The 23,653-nt window shown below is 36.5% G+C and overlaps 1 protein-coding gene across 2 annotated transcripts in view; it reads right to left on the bottom strand.

Moving 5' to 3' along the window:
• Positions 1-1,039: 1,039 nt before the first annotated feature.
• srrm4 (serine/arginine repetitive matrix 4) overlaps positions 1,040-23,653 on the bottom strand; it is a 67,687-nt gene continuing 45,073 nt past the window's right edge. Inside the window, exons 3-13 of one of the 2 annotated variants that reach the window (XM_048188938.1) lie at positions 16,445-16,534; positions 14,863-14,934; positions 14,718-14,744; positions 14,192-14,242; positions 11,053-11,127; positions 9,269-9,407; positions 6,751-7,079; positions 5,363-5,548; positions 5,162-5,266; positions 4,923-5,051; positions 1,040-3,487 (exon numbers count right to left, since the gene is read on the bottom strand). In XM_048188938.1, the coding sequence (XP_048044895.1) occupies positions 3,220-3,487; positions 4,923-5,051; positions 5,162-5,266; positions 5,363-5,548; positions 6,751-7,079; positions 9,269-9,407; positions 11,053-11,127; positions 14,192-14,242; positions 14,718-14,744; positions 14,863-14,934; positions 16,445-16,534 (1,471 nt within the window). In that variant the 3' untranslated portion in view covers positions 1,040-3,219. The remainder of the gene's footprint in view (positions 3,488-4,922; positions 5,052-5,161; positions 5,267-5,362; positions 5,549-6,750; positions 7,080-9,268; positions 9,408-11,052; positions 11,128-14,191; positions 14,243-14,717; positions 14,745-14,862; positions 14,935-16,444; positions 16,535-23,653) is intronic. The other variant, XM_048188939.1, reaches the window with a different exon arrangement.

Genomic DNA, 23,653 nt, shown 5'->3' with positions numbered 1-23,653 from the left:
CTTAACATGTAAATCACTCGCGCTTACCGCTTCATTCGCGTCTGGTGTGAACGCACCATTACAGTGGCCGTCTGGCCGACACAAGTCAAAGATGTCGTCATCTGAGACAGCAGAGAGTACGTTAGACAGTCAAGCAATGAGTTTCTTTTTACTTCTAACAAAGAATGTTCTCTGCTTCTAATAAATCAGACGACTACTACTACTTCTTCTTTGTGTGGTTTCAACATGGTGACGATGCAAGCTGCCTCTAAAAACACAAACGATTTATTCACGAGTTCACATGTACAAATAATTCAATAGAATAAAAGTTATGCGTATTTGGCGTGCTGTCTGTGGGGAGGGCTCCGAGCTTGGAATAGAACTTCTATAGAACTAGAAGTGAGGAGATGGGGTGGAGGAGGGATGCTGATAAACTCCCAGATGAACAGAAGTCTGCTGTATTTATACCTCTAGTCATTGGTTGAGTTGATTAACTGAATGCTCTCCACCTGTGCTAATTAGGTTAATTATCTGAACCTGCTCCTCCCGAATTTTGTTAATAAAACATCATGAAGAAGAACAACATAGTTATGAAACATGCTCTGTAGAGTGTTTGTCCATTTAGGGCTGCTGTAAAAACATGCCGGCGCAAAATGACGACTTGACATGGAGGGGGACCCACGGTGTATGTAGATAGAAATGGCTCATTCTGAGGTAATAAAAACATAACGGTTCATTATGTAAGGTCTTTATACACCACTGAAAACATAGTTATGTATATAATATTGCATTTCTGTCAATTAGATCCTCCCAAATTTTACACATTGCACCTTTCAAAAAATACTTAGCACGTTCATCATGTGCTCTTCTCAGTCACAAAAACCTAAAAACGTTGGGCACTTCCTGTTTATTTGGTCACATAAAAATCAAGCGCACTTCTCTGGGTGGCTTAGCTTACCCACTGACTCATCTTACCCCACCCTCCCTTTTTTTACTATACAAGTATATCATGTTAATGTTAATATAAAGAGAGTGCGATTTTAAAGAAGCAAAATATTGGTTGAATTAATTAGATGAATAATTTATTTAGAACTCTTTGAATATCATTACAGATTCAGACCACAGAGAACTAGTCATTAATTTGAAGAGCAAGGGAGACATTGATATTCTTGTGCACATAGACAACATTGTATATACATTGTAGAAGAGGGTAATATAAGGAATGTTCATAACATAATCTTCAGCCTGACGCCCTGCACTGAGGTTTTTTACTTTGCGTTAAAACAAATACACACTTGCTTTATATCTTTACTGCTCATTCTGTGCAAAAATAAATAAATTATTGGTATTACCAATAGCATGTTTTGACTTTGTAAAATAGGTTGGATTCATGGCAACATTTCAGCATGTTTCTTTTTTAGAAGGAATGCAAATTATGTAAATTAGAAAGCCAGCCTTGTAAACAGTCAGTACCACTACTCCATCTCAATAAATAAAGCCCATGCCTAATATTGCCGCACTAAACGTTTGCATATTTACACAACAGATTTACATAATCATTTACTAAACTCATTTACGGTTTGAGAGACGAGAGAACAAGATGAATTCAAGAAGATAAAACATTTGATACACTTCAAGTTTTCCCCCCTTCATCTACAACTAATTATCTGTACAAGTGTCAGAATTCACAACAGTCAGACAGCTAATAATGTACAGTGCATAGAGATCACCATGCCTTCGTTTAACAAGCACTCCAATAGACTTTATGACACAGAAACAACGAAACTGCCATTATCTGTTGTGATGAAGGTGATGATTTTTATACGCTGTTTCATCACACACCAAATATAAATCTTTGATCCTTTCAAAAAATCCTTGATCTAGCCAGATGGATTTCTTATGACAGCCATCTTCATTTCTCCCAGTCTGTAATAGTTTCTCTGTTGTTGCATTGATGTGCAACCAATAAATATGCTTTATAAAACATTTGTATTTATAAATACCATCATCATTTACAGTTGCAAAGTGTGTGATTTAATCACTGCAGGACTGAATGTTTAAACTGTGGGGTTTTGTGGAAAACGAATACAAAATATCAAAACAGTCAAAAAATGAATGATATAATCAAAAAAGTTTTCTTACCTTATAAATAATTCAAGTGATCTGAGTAATAAATATTTGTACCGCACTATTTGCATGCCTAACAGAAATAAATCACACATAAAAATAGGCATTAAAAGAATAAATAATTTAAAATATTATACAATTGAACATGACTCATGTTAAAAAATTACATTATACTAGTAATAATATGTATACCAGTGCTTTCATTTTAGTCAGTAGAGCAGAAAAAAAATGTACCTTTTCTTGAATTTGATGGATAAAAATATCTTCATTCTGTCTCTTGAGGTTTGCCAGATTAATTGTGTAGTTTAACAAATTTGGTAACAGAACGGACAGCTGGACCTTGCAAAACGGTTCCAGTGGAGCATAACTGCTGCATTTTGATTGTCCACCATCATCATCTCCATCACAGCCAATGACATTTGAATTGTTTTCCAGTTCAACAGAAGATAAATAAAGCTGGCATTTGGGCTGATGGGGTGTGCGTTTGCCGGTGGGGCCAATTCGGATGGCACATTTTTCAAAGTGAAGGTGTGTGCAACACAGAAGCGGCTGCTCTCAGTAAAAGCTGTTATGGAAGCAATAAATCTTTCTCCTCAAGCGCTTTTGACATCCCATAAAAAAAAAAAAAAAAAGGAAAACACTACAAAAATACAATAGATTCAAACATCGGCTTTTACAGTCAAGGTTATGAGCGTCTCATGAGTGACCCTGCACATGAAGACACTTCCTTTTATCTACTTCGGCTTTTTTGATAAATGAACAACAATATCCTCACACCTATGAGCAAAACAAGGTATAGCAGAAACTCACATACTGCAGTGCACATAGTAAAACCTCCAGTCCGGTCCCTCCTACAACAGCAGGCTTTGTGATTGATAGACAAGTTTTTCCTTTCCTTTGAGCGGGATGGATGAAAGCACACAGTTTAGTACACAACAATATGGAAAGCTTCAGTCTTATCTGACACTGAACAGATGATCCTGTCACTGCCTGGTGTTCCACATCCAAGCACAGCATGTTCTCAGTGCTGCTCCATTTCATTTCCAGTTACAATAAGATGCAGTCCTGGGCTTGTGTGTAGCTCAGCATTCCCACATCTGGTTCATCCGTAAATTAGCGCCGGGCTTTGCTGTAGCTCACCATCGAGTCATAGCTTCTGCTCCGACTGCGACTGCGTCTGCTATATATAGAGTTCCACGACGAGCTGCGACTGTAGCTCCTGTATGAAGAATAAGTGTGACTGCGACTGCGGCTGCGACTCCACGAACGACTGCGAGTTCGACTGCGACCGAGAGAAAACAGGCGCCAGGACAGGAGGCTGGAGGATCGGCTGCTGACAGAGGGGCTGGGACGGTAGTAAGGGATGGGCCTCTTTCTGGCACTGTGCAGGACAGGAAGGCATGTAGAGAGAGAATACAAACAAAGACTTACTAATACACAATTTTAAATTTGAAAAATTTAAAAAAGGATGTCTCTATATACATATATACAGTTTGGGGTCTTTTTTTGAAGGAAGTCTCTCATGCTCACAATATCTGCATTTATTTAATCAAAAAATACAGTAAAAACAGTAATATTATAAAATATTATTACAATTTAAAATAAGTGTTTTCTATTTTAATGTATTTTAAAATGCAATTTATTCCTGTGATGACAAAACTGAATTTTCAGCATCATTACTCCAGTCTTCAGTGTCACATGATCCTTTAGAAATCATTATAATATGCTGATTTCTTGCTCAAGAAACATTAATCATGTTATCAAAGTTGAAAAAAGTTGTGCTGCTTAATATTTCTGTGGAAACACATTTCTGTGGTAATACATTTTCTTCAGGATTTTTTGATTAAATAATCAACATTTAACATTTATTTGTAATAGAAACCTTTTGTAACATTGTAAATGTCTATATATATATATATATATATATATATATATATATATATATATATATATATATATATATATATACACACACACAGTTGCAGGAAACTTTTTTACAACATTTTACATAAAGTTGACTTTAAAATTATTTGATTTTGAGTCGTTTTACTTGATTAGCTAGATTTAAAACCCTTTCAAACTTTCAAATGCAGACTGACCTCCTAAATCAAGACTAGGCCTACATGGTATATCAGCTGGTATGCACGGGTGGGCAAGGGTGGGTAATATGAACATAATATGATAAATTTTATAATTGTATAAGCTATTTTTGTTAGGCTATGTAAAAAGAACAAAGAAGCAAATTAGCAAATTATAAATACAGTAGTAAATTAAATAGCCTAAACTCTTTTTTCAGATACAGTAAGTTTATTTAACATGTATACATTTATTTAACATATTTTGTTAATGACAGACAAGGTTTTAATTGAGCTGGTGAATGCATGGACGTAATATACTGACACATATCCAGTTTTTACCCACTTTTTACGTCCACTTAAGCGATAACTGACTGTATTCACGCAAGATACTCCACACGATGGACATTTTGACATCTGTGTGTGCGTGTATTTGACTATTCAAGCGCAAGGAGATCTGATCTCACGTACGCGACAGAGAGAGTGCTTCAGTTGTGTGTCATTCAGTGCGATTCCGCCTATCCCACCTTCACTAACTGCAAGTTAATTGATAACAAATTGTAATTGGATTGTAATTTTGTGCTACGATGAGCTTTGCTACCTTTGATTAGGCTGTAGGCTGAAATTATAGGAAAAGTATGTAGACTCTGTCTGGGTTAACTGGTCTCCAAAGTAAGATCAGCTTTCAGCTGTGATTCATACAGTTTGTGTTGTAACACTATTAGTTCTCTAAGAACAGACCTTGTAATTCTACGGGCTTCCAGGTGACTGGGGGAATCTCTTCTTCTCTTCCTCATTGGGGAAGAAGGTCTTCTCCTGCTGTGCTTTCTACTCTTGCAGGAACTGCAGTCTCTTTTTCGCTCTCGAAACCTTTTCATCCACATATAAAAGAGATGCGAGCATGTATGTGTTCAAAAACAGATTTCAGCAATGCCATAGTAATTGTTCAACAATTATTTTAGATAAAATTACAAAATCACCTGTCTGTTGTGCACCGTGAGTAATTTAGACTGCGGCAACTGCTCACACTAGACAGACTGTCTCTCCGTGAATCCAGCGAATAACTGGATGAACGGGAATATGATCTGTAAATGAGCCAAGGGAGATGATATTGTCAGATACAAACATGTGAGTTTGTGACTAAATAGAAAGCTATAATAAACAGCAGCTGTGTGACCCACCTCCTCCCTGAGGATAGGGATCGGTTTCTGGAATAGCGCCCTGAGTATCTGCTTTGGGATGATATGCTTCTGCTGCGGGACCTCGTTCGATCCTGATATCTATCATAAGACGGACTCCGATTCCTATCGGTGACGAGACCCAGAGGCTGCGTCTTCTCCAAATCAGCGTACCTGCCTGTTTCTTCACTGCAATTATAAGAGGGAAATTATTTTAGACCTTTACTATTACTATTACTTCATAATATAAGTGACAGGAGTACTGGATCTTTCCAGAAAGAATCCGCACTTTGTACCAGGGTTATTATATTTAACTAAACAGACATATTAAAACACAAAATCTAGTGAAAACAAAACAAAACAAAACAAAAACACAACAAAATGAGTAAAACCAAGTAAAATTAAAATGAATAAAATCTAATTCAAACTATTAATAAAAACTATAATAGAATTTCAATTATACTAAAATACGGGGCTGGGACAATAAATCGATGCATCGCAAATCGAGAAATGACTCTGCGATTCTGAGATTTTCTAAGTTGATCACGATTCTCTTTCGAATCGTTTCTGAGCTTAGTTTTTTAACAGCAGATGGCACTGATTGATTTAGAAACAGCCGTACTCTGCTTTCTTCCATTTACTTACACACACCACTTGAGCCTTCAATAAAATAATCATTCATAAAGTTCAAAAAGGTTGAAGCGAATTACAAGGGTGTTTGCAGTGGGTTGTTTACATTAATCTTACGTCATAAAAGCATTCTGAGGTGCAAGTACATACTCGGACTCAGCCAAACGCATGAGCGCTCTTCAGCACTCTTCTTCATAAGCATTTTGAGTGTGCGGCACGGTTGCCAGGTTTTCACAACAAAACCCACCCAATTGTTACTCAAAACTAGCCCAATCGTGTTTGGCAGGGTTTCCCTGGTAAAATTTGCATTCCAGAGGCTAAATATCATATTATGAAATGAAAAACAACCAAACATGAAACACAAACAACCAAAGGCAACAATGTTAAAGTAGCCCAATTCCGCTGGAAAACCTCAGACTTGGCAACATTGCCATGCAGTTAAAAACTAGCCTAGAGCGCCATCTGCTGCTCAGAATCGATTCGAGAGAGAATCGCAACATATTCAGAATCGATCCACGAATTACAATGCATCGATTTCTTATCCCAGCCCTACTAAAATAACACTGCTCTATGTAACTCTTGTTTTGGTCTGATTTTATTTTATTTTATTTGAAAAGTCGCTCATCAGTGGTTACACCAAACCAACACCTAAAATTCTTACATTGGAAAGATATTGTTAATGTACTTGTTATGTTTTAATGGCATGTTAGTGCCGTCAAAATACAATTCAGACAGATGTAAAGTTGACAAAACAGCCTCACCCTTTGAGCTTGTTGAAGACAGAGCTGTGTAGGGTATTTTCTCTGAGTACTGTTTTACCCAGAGAGTCATAGCTGGTTAGTGAGTTGCCTGAATCCGAGGCATTGTCCCCATCGGCTAGTCTAAGCTTCTCAGGACATGTTAGATCCTGACAAGAGAACCTTCCATTTCTGGTAACTTTTGACCTTGTGATGCCAGTTTTACTTGACGGTGGAGAGGACGTGTCATTTCCCGAATCGTAATCTGCCTGACCTTTGCCCTTATTGGATATTGAGTCCTGGACGATCATCATTTTGTTTAAACCCTCAACCCCAGGACGTGATGGTGAGACCTGCAAGCAGACAAAGCAAAGTTGTTGTTTTTCTAAAGAAAAATAAGACCATATCATTAATCTGCTACCTGCATGATGCAGTCTGAGTACTCTTTAAAAGGCACATATGTCCCTACAGAGCACAGAGAGGAAATTAATCAAGATTTTTTTGGGACAGAAACTAAAAGATTAAAAACCGCCATGCAAATCTGTCACATGCGAGAAATTTGAAAAGAAAGGAGAAGAACAAAGCAAGAACTCTTACAAAAGAAACTAATGAAAAAGAGACTGAAGAGAGAAAATAAACAATGAACCAATGCTAATGAAAACGGCAAATTAAAGAAACATCCAGATCAAAAAGAGAGAAAAGAACCTACATGAATTAACTTCCAGCTACTTTTAAGTCAGAAGAAAGAGAGAGTAAAAGGAAACAGAAATTCCCGATTTGAAAGTTGCTTTCCTTTAAAGAACATTAAACAGACATCACAGAATGGGCTTAAAGTAAAAAAATAAAATAAATAAATAAATAAATATATATATATATATATAATCATGAAAAGGGTTGCAGACAAAAGAAATATCTCCATCACTCTAACTATTTAAAATCCTTGAGAAAAACAAAAAGAACATGTTTCAGCTTTAGTCCCCTGTCGGAAGAGATTTTACAGTCCACCAGCGGCCTACAGTAAGTCCCTAAATCTGCGGATAGCATCGACTTACCAATCAAGACTTCCTCCTTAAGTAGGTAAGGTGTAAGAAAAAGGGAAGAGCGGGTGACATAAGTGCATCATTAGAGTGGTAAAGTGCAAGAAAAAGACAATAACCCTCTCTTCTTTGTTGTGCACCTGTAGGTCTTAAATTAGATCTCATTTTCTATTGTCGGACTGAAGGAGTAAATTTAAATAGACTCTGCATCCTAAACAGAATATTTGTCCTTTATAAAAAAAAAAAAAAAAAAAAAAAAAAAAAAATGGAAAGAAGCTGCTAAGTTTCAATAAGATTCTAGTTTGCTAATATGGTTTATGGTGGAATTGGCAAAAATCTGATATAACCCGGTGGCCATTTGTAATGATCTAGCTAAGTATGAGACTGAAACAGTTATGTGCAGGTTTATATATTTTATTTTGCAGGGCATCAGCTTTTTGCAAGCTTCAGAATATGAAACAAACCACACCAGTGCAAAAGCATGCTTTTGGGGGATCCATGTCAGGGCCAACAGATTAATAAAATTTACCTCAAAAAATATATTTTTCGTGAAAAAGGAGGCTTTCGTACAAAGATGTTTATGACAACATCTATGAAATATTTTCTTCACACTATGGACAATCTTTAAACATGATTGCACAGGACAAAAATATTAGCAATGATTAAAGTTTAGAAAATGTAACTTTAATGGGCATTATTTTTGTCTGTAGCAAACAAACAAGACTTAAAAGATATTTTACAAAGGTTTATTTAAAAACCTTCAGAAAAGAATGGTTAGAAAATCCATGATGCAGTGTATAGGATAATATACATTATTAACTTAACTAAAATATTCGTTTTTATGACGTTATACAGACTAGGCATTCACTGGTTCTCCAGGACCATGTTCTTTATGTAATAACTTTTTTATTTATTGAATGATGTTTGATATTTCTGGTTGGAGTGGATGCATTTAGAGTGTGGCAGTAGGTTGCGTGTCACTTTTAACAAGTGTAATTACTGAGAGCAGAAAACACTTGAAAACCACTCTCATTAAAAAGTTAATTAACTTAAGTTTAAATTGTGTGTCAAGCATGTGTGCAATATGCAAATCACATGTTGGTTAAAAATTCTAACCACAAAAATAACCTCAATCGAAAGCCATTTCTACAATGATGATTATTGTTCCTATTAAAAATGAGATGGAAATGCAATTTTAGCCAATTTACAAAACAAAAAAGACTGTAGAAAAACTTGGTATAACTAAGGCTAGTTTCAGTCTAAATCCTATCCACAACTATTGTAAAAGAACTAAAAACAAGCAAACAGTCACATAATAAATGTTTCTCCATGGGGGGAAAGATGTGCACTAGGTGACATTCAAATGCATTAGTTTAACAGATAGGTGTAAAACAACATTTCTTGACATCCATTAAGTAAAAAGAAATCAATGGTTTCACAAGGGCCTTTAACAGAGCAAGAGTTTGGCATTGTAAGCGCATCAGGTAGCCATCAGAAACACTTACGGTGCTTTCAGAAAAGTGGCAGCAGCACTTAGAGGAGATTTTATTGGTCAGCTTGATTGCCGACCTGCATGCATCGCCTCCGTGGACAGCTGATGAATGACCACCATCTTGGAAGCCAGATTTTTCACAATCTTCATATCTACACAAAGCACATAAAAACATTGTAAAAGGCCCCTTCAACTCAAGGAGAAATTAAAATATTTATATTCACATTAAATATACACAGTACTGTAAGTTGAACCATTTTAGCTTATCAAGGTGCTCACAGCACCTTTACAACAGTAGCAATAAAATTATAATGTGGGACAACAAGAGTATAATAGTCATTCTTCAGTTTTTCCTTTCTACAGGATTTAGGCAGTGGAGTGGAAAGGTGAGTCCTCCACAGGTTAACATATGGGAATGTCACTGGGAGCTTTTGTCTCTATCAATGTTATATTTCTGCTGAAATAGCAGTGGCTGAGAGATCCAGCTAATGTCCATTTACTTAAACAATTGGCAACAAGAAGATTTCTATTTCATTGTCTTAGACGATCGCCTAGTTCCTCTGATCTGCATAGGCTTAAGGTGGAATAAAATGGTTTCCCTATGAAAGGACATGCCAATTACACCAGCTCAGGACACAGATTATATGTAATGGGTCTTTGGAAAGTGAATGAGGATTGGAAACTGACGGCCATTGTTCCTGTTGTGTGGGTTCTCTGTGCCTTTTCAGCTCCTGAAACCATGTAAAGCTTCACTGTGCTCGCTTTCTATAATGATTTCGTCCTTTGAATATCCCTACGAAATTCCAAATAATGGAGAGATCAGTTAGGGATTTAAAACCAATCATCTCCAGCTTAAGATTATTTCAATTTGAAACCTGAGCTCGCTCTTCTCCTGTCTCAAAAAAGGCAGAAATTCTGTGATGAATGAATGAGAGTGGCTTCTTTTATGAAGGACTGATAACACCTGGGAGAGCATTTGAGGCCAATTTAATGCATGAAAAACTCTTTGTCTATGATTACTCTGATGTGTTCATCTAACTCAAAATGTATTTTTAAAATACAACTTTGACCCAGTACAAAATGGCCTTATTTTACATCTCATAAACTACACCCATTTGCCTAATAAGGAAGCCTGTGCTCCAACATCCTAACTTGTTTGAGCATTTGTCATAATATCTGTACATGGGCAATCAGCAGGACTGACTTTTATATGATTTACAGGCAATCTTCACTGACACCTACTATCAAATAAAACAGATTTAAACCTAAAACTTAATTTCATCACTATTCCCTATAGTACCTCAACCCCATCACCCCACAACCCACTCCAAAGAGGCACAACTCTCCAGTGGGGCGAGATCTCAAATTTCATTCCTTTTCCCGATTCCATTGATCCACACGCCAAATGTTGGACATCAGCTGTGAGAGGCAGATAAAAGAGTTTCCTCTGTGTCACCTCTACCTTTATCAGTCATCGCCACAGTGGCACTGGATGCTGACTGATAAGATAAAAAACCTGTCTGGCCAGCACGAAACCATGAATATCTCCAACCCCCAACATTCTCCCAAAAATGCCAACACTTTATTGTTTTGGAATTTTTTGTTCTGTTCTGTTCTGTTCTGTTCTATTCTTACCTGAATTTGTTTTAGATCATTAGATGTGATGTTATAATTCCACTGATAGACTGGACAACATAGCAGCTGTCCTCGGTTTTGGACTCCACCATGGAGTTACACTGAATTTTACATTTAAATTGGCCTTCTCCCAATTATTCAGTTGTAAGGTCACACGTATACCTGTTTTCCATGCAGGAAGAACTCCTAATTTCAGCTTTCCGGCGCCGGTGTCTGCGATGAGAGTGGCTCCTTGACCTGAAGGATAACCAATAGAGACATACATGCAAGAAATTAATTATCTCACCTGCATTTATGCTATTTTGTGCTGGTACAGCAACATCAAGATTTGAATTTACATTACTTTCCCATTACACCTCTTATTTTAATTTATCTTATGGCAGTGATAGAGAAAGAAAGAGAAAGCGCTAGAGTAATTATGACGCCATGAGACAATAAAAATACATGACATAACACCCCAGTAAGAGTCAGGGCTTTTTGTGTGAATGTCTCTGAAGTGTTATAATTTAATATGGCACATGTAAAACAGTGTTAACTGAGTCTGAAATGGAGACAGTCGAATTCAATTAAGGTTCAAAATTGAATTTAGCTGCCCAACAAGCCACACATTACAAAAGAGCAGAGCAGACCATGTTAATGGATTGAGATTAATTAATACAGTACATTTTAAACAGGTAGTTTAATATCTTTTATAGCTAGTACATTCTATTTATGTATTGTTTTGAGTATGTTTTTATATAGCCTATATGTATTACAGTAGTTGCATTACTAATTTTATACTTTGAGGACACTATAAGGAGAACAGCAATCATAACCCAATGTAATGTGACATATTCCTGAATAAAACAAAATATTCAATGAGAGGAACATTAACATTAATTAACATGATTTTTTTTTTATTCTGTGAAAAGTAAAGCTGTTTCAGTGGTAGAGATTTCCATTATTAAAAGAAACACCTTTTTTTATTTCTTTTTGAAAATCCATTTAAAAGTTTGTTGTCAGTAAGATTTTTTTTTTAAATGAACTTTTATTCAGCAAAGATGCATTAAATTGATCAAAAGTGACAGTAAAGACATTATGTAACAAAAAAATGTATGTATCAATAAATTTTTAATTTTAGTGGACATAATTATGCACAAAAGACCAGTAACATGTTTAAAAAGTAAAACTTTTTATTTTAAAACTATTTTTGCAAGTAACTGGTTGAAAATGTTTGGTAACAATTTACAGTACGGGTGCACTAATATGCATTAATTCATGCTTAACTAATGCACAGATAAGCATGTTTTAATGTATGACTCATTAAGAACTAAACCATTAATTAATGATTACTGCATCAGCAACTAATAAAGAATCTATATGATTAATAGATTAAGTAATGTATGAACCGTTATTAATTAAATGTGCGTAATGTGTTAATTCAATAATAACATATTTTATTAACTAATAGTGTAAGTTAATGTATTAATTACCACAATGGGTTGAAGCCATGTACTTCAACTTCCAGTTGTCTGTTGGAAATTAATCATTAACTAATGATTTGCAAATGTATCATTATGTTATGACTTTACTTGTTGAGGCACATGACTATTAACTAATTGTTAAGTAATATGTCATTATGGTTTTGACATCTACACTAAGCCATGGATTTCAATTTCCAACTATCTAAAACTGTGATTCCACTGTACCAGATGAACTGCTGCATCCAGAACCTTGATGTTCATGGCACAGGAATGTGTCTGGTTAAGCTTGAGGTCTAGAATTCAAAGGTGGAACACTGAGAACATGCTATTTCGTAACACTGTGTCAAGATCGGACAAAGAGAATAGAACCCATTATAATCAGTGAGAGTGTTACTACACTGGATGCGGCACGACGCAACACAACACAACACAACACAACACAACACAACACAACACAACACAACACAACACAACACAACACAACAAAACATTACTTCTGTTATGAAGGACAAATGAACTTGCAATGGTCCATCATGTCCAGTGTAAACAGCTGTTGCGGCATGACTCGATAATGGTCGCATCCAGTTTAAACACAGTGTAACAGTGGTCAGTAGTTCAGATTCTGGCGTGCTTATATTTGTGTGCAGCTCAACTTATCCATACTTCAAACACATTCTCTGATGTTACACATACTGCATGTGCAACTGTCAAAACCCATTAATTACATATTACTTAACAATTAGTTAATAGTCATGTGCCTCAACAAGTAAAGTCATAACATAATGATACATTTTCAAATCATTAGTTATTGATTAATTAAAGCAGACAACTGGAAGTTGAAGTACATGGCTTCAACCCATTGTGGTAATTAACACATTAACTTACACTATAAGTTAATAAAATATGTTATTAAGGAATTAATACATGACACATTTAATTAATAACAATTCATATATTACTTAATCTATTAATCATATAGAAACTGTATTAGTTGCGGATGCAGTAATCATTAATTAATGGTTTAGTTCTTTATTAGTCGTACATTAAAACATGATTATCTGTGCATTAGTTAAGCATGAATTAATGCATATTAGTGCACCTGTATTGTAAAGTGTTACCACATGTTCTTTGTGAGCAGTATCACTTTTAACACATCATAAACAACAATATCAGATCGAATAAACCCATTTTTGTGGTTAACATTCCTGACTATTTCCTGATTTGCCCTCAGCATCAGTATAATATAAAATGTAACAAATCACGTAAAGACAAAGAGAAGATTATGTAAACAGCTTCACTTTAAGTGCAATTCAGTTACAAAGCACAAAGAATTTAGAGTCTTGGGTTGTGAAGCAAAACCACTTTGATTTAACACACTCACAAAACCTGAAGGTTTTGAGGATCAGAAGCCCAGCGAGGCACTTCTTCCCTGGCTGTGTGCGTGGCAGACTAGCGCCGTGAAATTGGTTCATGTTTCTGTCTCTCTGGCTGCTCGCCTGCTTCAGTGAGGAGCTGCTCTTAGACTGCACCAGCTCTCCTTCAGTTCGAGAGACCACACGACAAAAGCAACCAACAACAGCACTCTTTGAGAAGAAGCTGAGGTGCACTACAGAGTGGCTGTCAATACACCGTAATCTAATCTGGAAAATATGACTCTTGTGCATGAAGGGTCATGCAGGTGCTTTATAGTGTAGAATGCATTAAGCCTTTGACACTAAAGGATAAACCACAGAGGAGCTTGAATAATAACTCAATAAACTGTCAGTGCTTGAATACTTTCAACTGAAGTGTAAGCTGATGGGTTTTAAATAATTTAGGCACATTTTGAAATCACCAACCTCTTTTTATGTTTTTTCTCCTCTTTTCTTTTACGTCTGGGACTCGATCCACTGTAAAAGAAACAACAGAAAAATAATTGATGGGGTTTAAACTAAAAGGTCACATAGGAAAGAAAATTCACAAGTGAGATCTCCTTGCTGTTTCTACTAGACAACAAAATTAAATGTAGAGAGCAAATGGAGACTCCTGCTTTAAAGATTTTTATTCTGAAAAAAGACCCCAGTACTGTAAGTATAGATCCCTATATTCTCGCTGTATGTGGGTAATAACTTTTTTTCTCCCCTAAGAAATTTGAGGAGAAACATCTGAGACAAAGTCGATGCTTAAACAATTCATAACATTCAAACTCCTGAGCTATGAGTAAGTAAGCTCTGAACAATAAAATTGTCTCCCTGGGGAGCCATAAACTACATAAAGCACTTAACAATAATCAGCAGGTATTATGTGTACCGTGTGAAAAGCATTGTGCCCTTTATTCTAGGAAACAGTATAAAAACAAACAAAATATTAAATAAATAATTGTACCTGTGCCTCCCCTTCCTTGAGGCAGACCTAGAGGCAGAGAGGAGATGACTTTAAAAGCAGTCTTGACAAAACAACCACACCAAATCAGAAAAGCATACTCAAAGCAAACCTCTAAACATGACCTGATGTGAAAATCAATCACTACCTATGTCGCTTCCTTTTCTTTGAGCTCTTCTTTTTCTTCTTCCTCACAGGTGATGGACTGCAGGAGGGAGATCTGGGAGATCAAATATAGCCATGTATAATTAGCATGTACAATACGTTCAAGATTTTGTTTTTACAATAACACTTGAAGGAATATTTCATCCATATTAGACTTACATATAGTTGAATACACTTTCAAATAATTTAGAATAAGATGCACAAGATGTGTGGATAAGTTTATTGTTATTATTCCATCTGTGCTCTATATCAGTTAATTCAAATTATTTTAGCTTTTGAGTGAAGTCCTTTTATGCACCTTCCTATTTGTAAAGTTATTAAATTCTTTATCTTATTTCATTCTTTATTCAGCAAAGGCTGAATAAAGAATTGATCAGGTAACAGTAAATACATTATTATGTCTTTGACAATATTACAGTAGATGATTTCAAATAAATGCAAAGAATGCTGAATGCTTTTCAAAGAACTATTAAGCAACACAATTGTTTTCAACATTGATAATAATAAGAAATGTTTCTCGAATCAGCATATTAGAATGATTCCTGAAGAATCATGTGACACTAAAGACTGGAGTAATGATGCTGAATTTATTTATTTATTTTATTCAGCTTTACAGGAATAAATTACATTTTAAAATATATTAAAATAGAAAAATGTTATTTTAAATTGTAATAATATTTCACAATATTAATGTTTTTACTCTATTTTTGATTAAATAAAATGCAGGCTTGGTGAGCATAAGATACTACGAAAATTTTATGATCTCAAACTTTTGAATGGCAGTGTAAAGAAAAATATGTGAATAATAAGAAACTGTAGGTATACATTTTGAAGACAGAAAAGTTTTTAAACTGAATGGAATTCAGTGAAGAAATGTAAATGCATTTTCTTTAAGCATAACAAGCTTAGAACAGTTCTTCTGTTGAACGGCTCTTCTTTATGACACTAAGGGCCAGATTTACTAAACAGGGAAAATTGGCGTGAGAGCGCCACAGACGCAGTCAAATAACTTGCATAATGACCAACACAATCTACCAAGAGCAGTGCAAATTAGCGCTGGGTCGCAAATAAGCAGAGCTGATGCTCATCAGGTGCGGGCCCTTCTACCATGTGCTCTCTGTTCTCTGCAGTCTCCTCCTAGCAGCAACAATTGCAGCCATGTCGCAAAATTGCGTTGCGTGATTCAATTAAATACTCTCCTCCCATAAATTTTGCATCCGAAAGGGAAACACCTACAAATGTATATACAATAAGGTCAGCCACAAAAACAACTCAGTCCACCCCTTTTCAGCACTAATTTTGCACTGCGTCTTTAGTAAATCCTGACAGTAGTTTTTTAATGCCAAAAGAGGGTTTGCGCTGGTGCAAGCTGTTAGTAAATCTGTCCCTAACACACTATTGTTCTCTAATATAGCCTACTTGTGAAAGTTTTTGTTGGATACTGACAGCAGACATCATTAATGCAGCATGAAATCTTTCTATCTATCTATGTCTTTTTCAGTGTTGTTGACTGTTCAGAATAAAAGATCACTGTTATCACGTGATCATTTGTTTTGAGGGCTGACCTGTGTCTCCTCCTCTTCCTCTGTGACTTCTTCTTCTTTTTCTTAGTTTTAGGCACTGGCCGAGGGGAAATATTGGCATCAAGAGACACACTGGAAAAGCAAAGCAAAGAGAGAAACACATTTTTCAGATTTGGCTTGTTATTTCCATTTTATACGTCATTCAATGACAATTACACAATAGTAAGAGCTTAATGAATGACCATAAACTTAGACATAAACTGATTGATTTCTAACAGTAAAAATGACAGAAAGCAAGTTTTTCACTTTCAAAGTTTGTTCAGAAGTAATATATCCGGTGAGTGGTGCTAAAAAGTTAATGCTCTATCATGTTTAAAAAATAATATACCAGGTACATTTAATCCTACCCAAAACCTAACCAATAGGGATGTGACGGTGAGGAAATTTTCCCACCGGTTAATTGATGTGTGACAACACCGGTAATACTGGTATCACTGGGGCGGTGGGAGGAGGGGGATCTGGAGTTGGAGTTTTCCCCTATTTTTCCATCTGGCTTTTAAATCACTTATGGTGCATGTCCACTGGCGCAGAGCAGAGCAAGCATTTGCAATTAATTCCTATGGAAGCTCAACTTCCATAAGAATGAACTGAAAATGCTCACTTTGCTCTGCACCAGTAGACATGCACCATTATGAATGCCTGTGCACCTGTGCGCATTTTACTTTCACTTTAGAATTAGCATCAATTCGGGTGCGGCAATTGCTTGAATGGTGGGTTCATTATTTTTCTTCATGAAAAACACAACAACAAAACAGTACAATGACAAAGTCGCTTAAATAGGCACTTTTACATTTCACTTTGAAACCAAATCTTCCATTATCGTCTTGTCAGTCAGGAGTGTGGCAACATTGGCAAAGCGAGGTTACTCCTCACTTTGCCTGACTCCTGCTGCTGTTCTGTGCCGCAACCATTGATTGGCTCACACTGAATTGAGCAGACTTGTACAGTTTTTAATTTAAGTGTCTGTTCTCTAACTGAACAAAATGTTTTTTTATTATAAAAAAAATCAAAACGACGGTGGGGGTGGTGCTGCGGTGGGCAAGTGATGTAACCGGTGTTGTGGGTGAACACCGGTAACACCGTTAACACAGACTATTGCAGCAAGCCTACTAACCAATAGTTTTAACAACAGAAAATGTGAGATGATAATGTATTTGCTAAGGCAACCATACCATTTTAGCTTGCTTCTACAAGTTTTTCAGATATTTTATTGTGACTCGTGCTTCACAGGACTAACCGAGTACTCTGCATCACAAAAGCAATTCTGTACCAGCTGACCGAGCAAGTTTACTACATCAGAAAAGCCATACATATGGAGTTGGTTGTGATGCAAATGTCAAAATAAATCACTTTACAAATCATGCACTATGATAAAAGAATTTGGTAATTCGAATTGGTAATAAGTCTTTATTGATTGATAATCTGCCCCTGTAATAATAATTTGTGTGAAAAGAAATATGTGAAAAAAAGTTGTTGGTGTTTTACTGCCACTACTGTTAATTTCACCTCGAAACTTCAGTGAATTGATGCGCTTTTGGAGTTTTACAAAAAATGTAGAGGCAAGTTTTTTGACTAGTGAGCCTAGGTTGGCAATCTGTCACCCAAAACAACTACTTTCTCAACAAAAGAAAAGGCATATGGAAAAATAGAGGTTAAAGAGGAAGGATATAGGAGACAGCAATAAGGAGAGAGAGAGGGAAAGCAGCACGCTCGGACAGGTAGATGACAGGCAGCTTTTAAAATCAATTTACTTTTAGTGGCAACACTTCTGCAACAACAAAGCAGAAGATCAGAGAGAATGGACGGCGTGTCCTGACTGAGTGGGACATGTGTGCCGTTTCAAAAGCACTAAGGTGTCACCTCAAGAGCGTCTTTTAACTCCCTGAGGTCCGAAAACGCGCCGGCGCGTTTTGCAGGATTTTTTTCACATTGCAGCAAAACAGACTTAAAATACTCCGTAATTTCTTGTCATAGAGACATAAGTAATATATCAATTGAAACTATAGAAGGTCTTCTTTTATTTGTGTACACTCAGAGTAAAAACACAATGTTGTGCTTTTTGTAAAATAAAGAAAACTAACATGATGCGTGATCTCTCCTCTCCCTCTGAACTAGAGCCCTGCGCGGGACTTATTTCCTCAACCCGCACCCGCCCGCTCCCGCTGAATATCTGACCAAGACCGCCCGCTCCCGCAACCCGCATGTTCCACTCCCACCAGTGCCCGCAATGTTTGTGTCCAAACCCGCCCGCTCCCATGGACTTTCTCTCAAAGCTTTTGAAAATAGGCCTAAACAAATACTCTCAGACTAAATTCGTTCAAGTTAACATCCAGAATAACAGACTTTAAACATGATTGTGTTTAAATAAGATGAAGTAGCCGCAAAACCAAAGCACCACACGTTATAAAAAACATTGGGTATTTTTTATTAGCGTTATGAAACATTAACCGTTAAAACAAAAATACTCCATATAATTTACTGAAGGAAAAGAATATTGCTGACTGACTGCGGTTGCAGACTTGTGCGTCTTTCTTCCATGATCCGCCCACACACACACTGAATGCCCTCTCTGACGGTGTACTATATCATGCGAAAATGCTAAAAATAAAATGGGCGAATTTTAAGAATTGTTTCCAAGTGTCTGACTTGCTTTGCTTTTGTCAAGTAAAGAGCCGCTTTAATTTTCTTCTCATCATCTTCATTTGTTGACTCCGTTTCTATTACACGCCAAATTCCACCATTCCCCGCGGGTCTCCCGCAAAGTTTTCTGACCGCCCACTCCTGCCCGCAGCAAAGGTAAAACCGCCCGCTCCCGCGAGATTTGCGTTGGGTCCCGCGGGTCCCACGGGAGCCCAAACCCAATGCAGCCCTCTACTCTGAACGAAGTCCAATCTGATAGTTCTCAGAAAATGAACTGTAACTTATGAATACTAATGACAAAAAAAATGACACTTATGTCTAAAGAAACGTTGAAATGTCAGGTTTTAAATCGTGCAAGTCAAATCGAAAACAAACATTCTGTGTTTATGTAATCTGTATGAAAAGAGAGCCATGTCAGAAGTCCGAGATTCAGCTCATTACCCGCTAATGCGGCCACGCCCACGGAGCCAGCGCTATTCAGACGCAAATTCAGAGGCAATACTTGTATGCATTGTCTCAATCGTGTTTTTAATGTCTTGAAAAGTGTTTATTTGGATGTTAAAGCCATGGTTAGCGATCTCTAGAAGACATGCCGTTAGTTCCTGGTTCCTTTTCTTCTTTATATGAATTTGTGGCCTAAAGGTGTACAGAGCGCCCTCCGGCTGCAAGTATGAATTGAAAACACAGTATCCAGCACTCATAGTGATGACAATAAATATTACTTCTCAGTATAGAAAATTGACATAAATATATAAGAATCCATCAATATTTCTCCAAATGTGCATGCTTTTAAGCTAAAAGCCTATATGAAATGCCACAGAGGTAACATAATTGTTCAGACACTTTGCATCACAGAAATACATTATATTTTAAAGAATATAATAGAATACCATTATTTTAAATTGTAATAATATTTCACAGTATTGCTGTTTATGATGAGCTGAGACATTATTACAGAGGGGTTTTTTCACAGCCTACCTGACTGAAAGGCCTCATTAATATGCAAGTCATTTCAGGTCATTATTATGTGATTCTTTTGTCTTCCCAGGTGTAAATGGCCCATTATTCATGATGATTCACGCCTCCACGCATACTGTGTTTCTTGACAAAAAGTGTCTTACAAAAACTAAATCAATATATTGTTATATATGAAGGAGTAGGCAGCATAATTTTTACATAATTCTGAAGCAAAAACTCTAGTCTACAACCTCCAATACCCAGAAGTCTTGTCAATACAGATTTAATATACTTTTTTTGGTCTTATTTCAGTGACTTAAGTTTTTTGTTTTTTCAATAACCACGTATAAACATTATTCCTTCAAAAATACAAACATGTACATACATGTTCCTGACATATTATTGTAGCCTAGTTTGTGCTGAATACAGTGTAATGACACTTGTCATTTATATGTTTATGAACAACTGAAAAAAGCACAAATGTCAGGGCATGTCAAAACTTCTCCAAGCCCCAAATCAGCCTCAGACTCCAGAGGGTTAAAGGTAATAACATAGAGGGGAGTGCAAGGAAGGATTTGAAGCTTAACAGAGAGATATAACACTGCATCTACTACTGAGAGTCTTCCTCAGGTAATTCTAATGCAATCATCAACAGGGAGACTATACTCAGACAAAGAAAGGACATTTATATCACACATTTTCAATGTTTACTAAAGCACTGGGCGCAACTGTTATTATCGTGATTGCAGCAATGTCACACCACTCTCATTTCATCAAGAAAACAGAGAGGATCAAATCAAAAGTGCGCGTGAAATGCTTTACCGTAACCACTAATATTCTTGATTCAACCAGAAGGGAAGAGGCAAGCTGATCGAGTTAAAGACATTTTCCGAGCTAATTGCAAAGGTTACATTTCCGACCTCCTGAACAAAGAGGATTTATCAAACATATAGACCGAAAAGATGGAATGAGCAAACACTATTCCCATGTGCCTATCTTATTTAGCCACATCAAGTAATGTCCTTCCATCACTTTTAATCCTTTGAACCCCACCAAAAATCCATTAGATGCTTCAAACTCCCCAATCTGTACCATTCAAAGACTGATAAGGCCCATGGAATGGAACAGCTGACCTCTATAATATTTTCAAAGGCAGATTTTCTGATACTCATCCTATTTATATCAAAGAGACTCATTTTAGCTTGCTATATTAAGCTTAAAGTGCTCTGTGAAAAGAAGCAAAGAAGCTTTCCTCATAAGAATTAGCACAATGGAAGTAGGAGGGATAAAACACTGAAAATGTAGATGTTATTGCCTTCATAGAGGTATGTGTACAGTAAATAGAACTTTATACCTCACCATACATCACAGACTGTCAGAATGACATGCATATGACAGGCAGCAATGAAAATATAAAGCGTGGGAGAAGGTATACAGGATATCCATGACAAATACACATGACTGGTGCAGGTTAAAGGTACAGTAGCAGCGGCAATGAGATTTGCTTCTTGTGGCACATCGCTTCAGCAGGATAATAATATTTCATAGACACAAGGGAGTGCTGTCCGTGACAGTCGATGAATTACAGACTGTTGTAGCTTTGGCTTTGCCCAGCCAGTCAGTGATTCAATATGAGCACTGAGAGGAAACCATTTAGATGGATCAAAACACAGACGGTGAGCCAGGCAGGCCGTGCAGATGTGCTCGCGGGGGATCAGGCCGCTTACTCCATCTCTGAGGGTGGAAAAGGCTGTTTGGTCTGATATAGTAAGGCAGTTTATCCAGCCATTGCTGCATTAGCAAGTCTGAAATGCATTAGAAGCTGATTAGCAGAAAAGTGCCATTTCTGCTTAATTAGGAACCTTTGTCTCACATTACACCCTCGGCACAAAGGCACACACACACACACACACAAACAAACAAACACACATAAACACTACAATAGTCCAAGATTTTTACAGTTAATCTTGGTCCTGCCTTTTTTGGCAGACTAAATGAGATTTGGTTGGTGCAGTTTTTAAAAAAAAATACAGAGAAGCAATTATGACAAGCAATCACAAGTAACGACAAGTCACAATTAGGGCTGTCAAACCATTTATATTTGATTGTAATAATTTTTCTGTCCTTTTTAAATGTAAATAATTTGTAATATACTGTATATGTGCATATCGATATAAATGGATCACAGTTTTATTTTAGTAGGCCTATCATTAAGATACTATTATAGCTTCTTTTATAGTATAATATTTTTATTTTTTTTATCTATTTTCATTTTAGTTCAGTTTTTACTCATTTTGTTCAGTGTTTAAAATATATCTACAGTGCACAGCATAAATGAGTACACCCCCTTTGAACATATACAAAAGATGTATTTTCTTTATGATCACTAATACAATTCATGGAAAGATGGCAAAACTAAAATGTATTAAACATATACATAATAAAAACTGGGAAATATATGTCATTAATAGCCATAAAATAAGTAAATTAGCCAATTTTGTTTAATTTAAGGATTGCAGAAATGAATACACCCTAGATTTAATTCAACAAATGTATAATATTCTAGTACTTAGTATGCCCTCCATAATTTTGAATATACTGCTCTGACCCTTCTTGGCACGGAGAGTACAAGTTCATGACAAACTGTCACATCTGTCCTGTTTAACTCCTTGATGATGAGCTCCTTAAATGCCCTGATCTTTAATGGGGAGTGTTGCTCAACTTGTCTCTACAGAATCCCCCACAGGTGCTCAAGAGTGTAAAGACTGAGTGCAATACATGTCCACAGAAGGTTTTTCACCTTGGGAGAATGCATATCCTCATTGTCATGTTTAAAAAATGTCCAACAATGCAGGGAATGAGGAAAGGATAACATCTTCTGTTACAAGTTTGTGTATTAAATTACACAGTGGTGTGGGAATTCATGACAGCATTGATAAAGCATAACTCCCTCACACCTTCAGCACTCATACATCACTATATAAGAGCTTTACTACCACTGAACTTTACTGTGGGAACCAGGCACTTCTCACTGTACTCCTCCTCTAGCAACACCATAACATTTTGGATGTTGTTAGATCCAAAATGATTGATTTGGTCACATGAGACCAGAGTATTGATTCCCAGAACCTATATTTTGTAAATACGAGCTTTGGAAATGGCTAACTGACTGTATTTATTTATTGTGCTTTGGCTACAGTGGGTAGTTTCAGTGAGAACAACAACCATGTATGTAATTTCTGCAGGCTGCTTCTTACTCTGTAAGATAAACAGTCTCTCTTTTCATAGCTTTTGCTGGCTCTGAGACACTCGCTTGGTATTTCTCCTGCTCTTTGTCTAGCAAAAAAATCCCTCATCACTAAATGAAAGCTTAAAATTAAGGCCTGATTATTTCAGGGGCCTTGTCACAAGTCAGTTGTTTTTGAATTTCTGTGTTACTTTTGTTTTAATTGTGAAAATAACAATGATTTGGTAATCCTCTTGTAGCACTGTCCTCTTTTGTGCTAAGAAATAAGTCTCCTGACAGTTCTCTCCCAAGAGGGTCCATTGTTGTCAGCATTAAGTGTGAGAATGATTCAGTGGGCTATATAACAG

This window comes from Megalobrama amblycephala, linkage group LG4 (assembly GCF_018812025.1).
Source record: "Megalobrama amblycephala isolate DHTTF-2021 linkage group LG4, ASM1881202v1, whole genome shotgun sequence".
In the NCBI taxonomy this organism is placed as follows: Eukaryota; Metazoa; Chordata; class Actinopteri; order Cypriniformes; family Xenocyprididae; genus Megalobrama; species Megalobrama amblycephala.
This window is presented reverse-complemented; position numbering and strand designations above follow the sequence as displayed.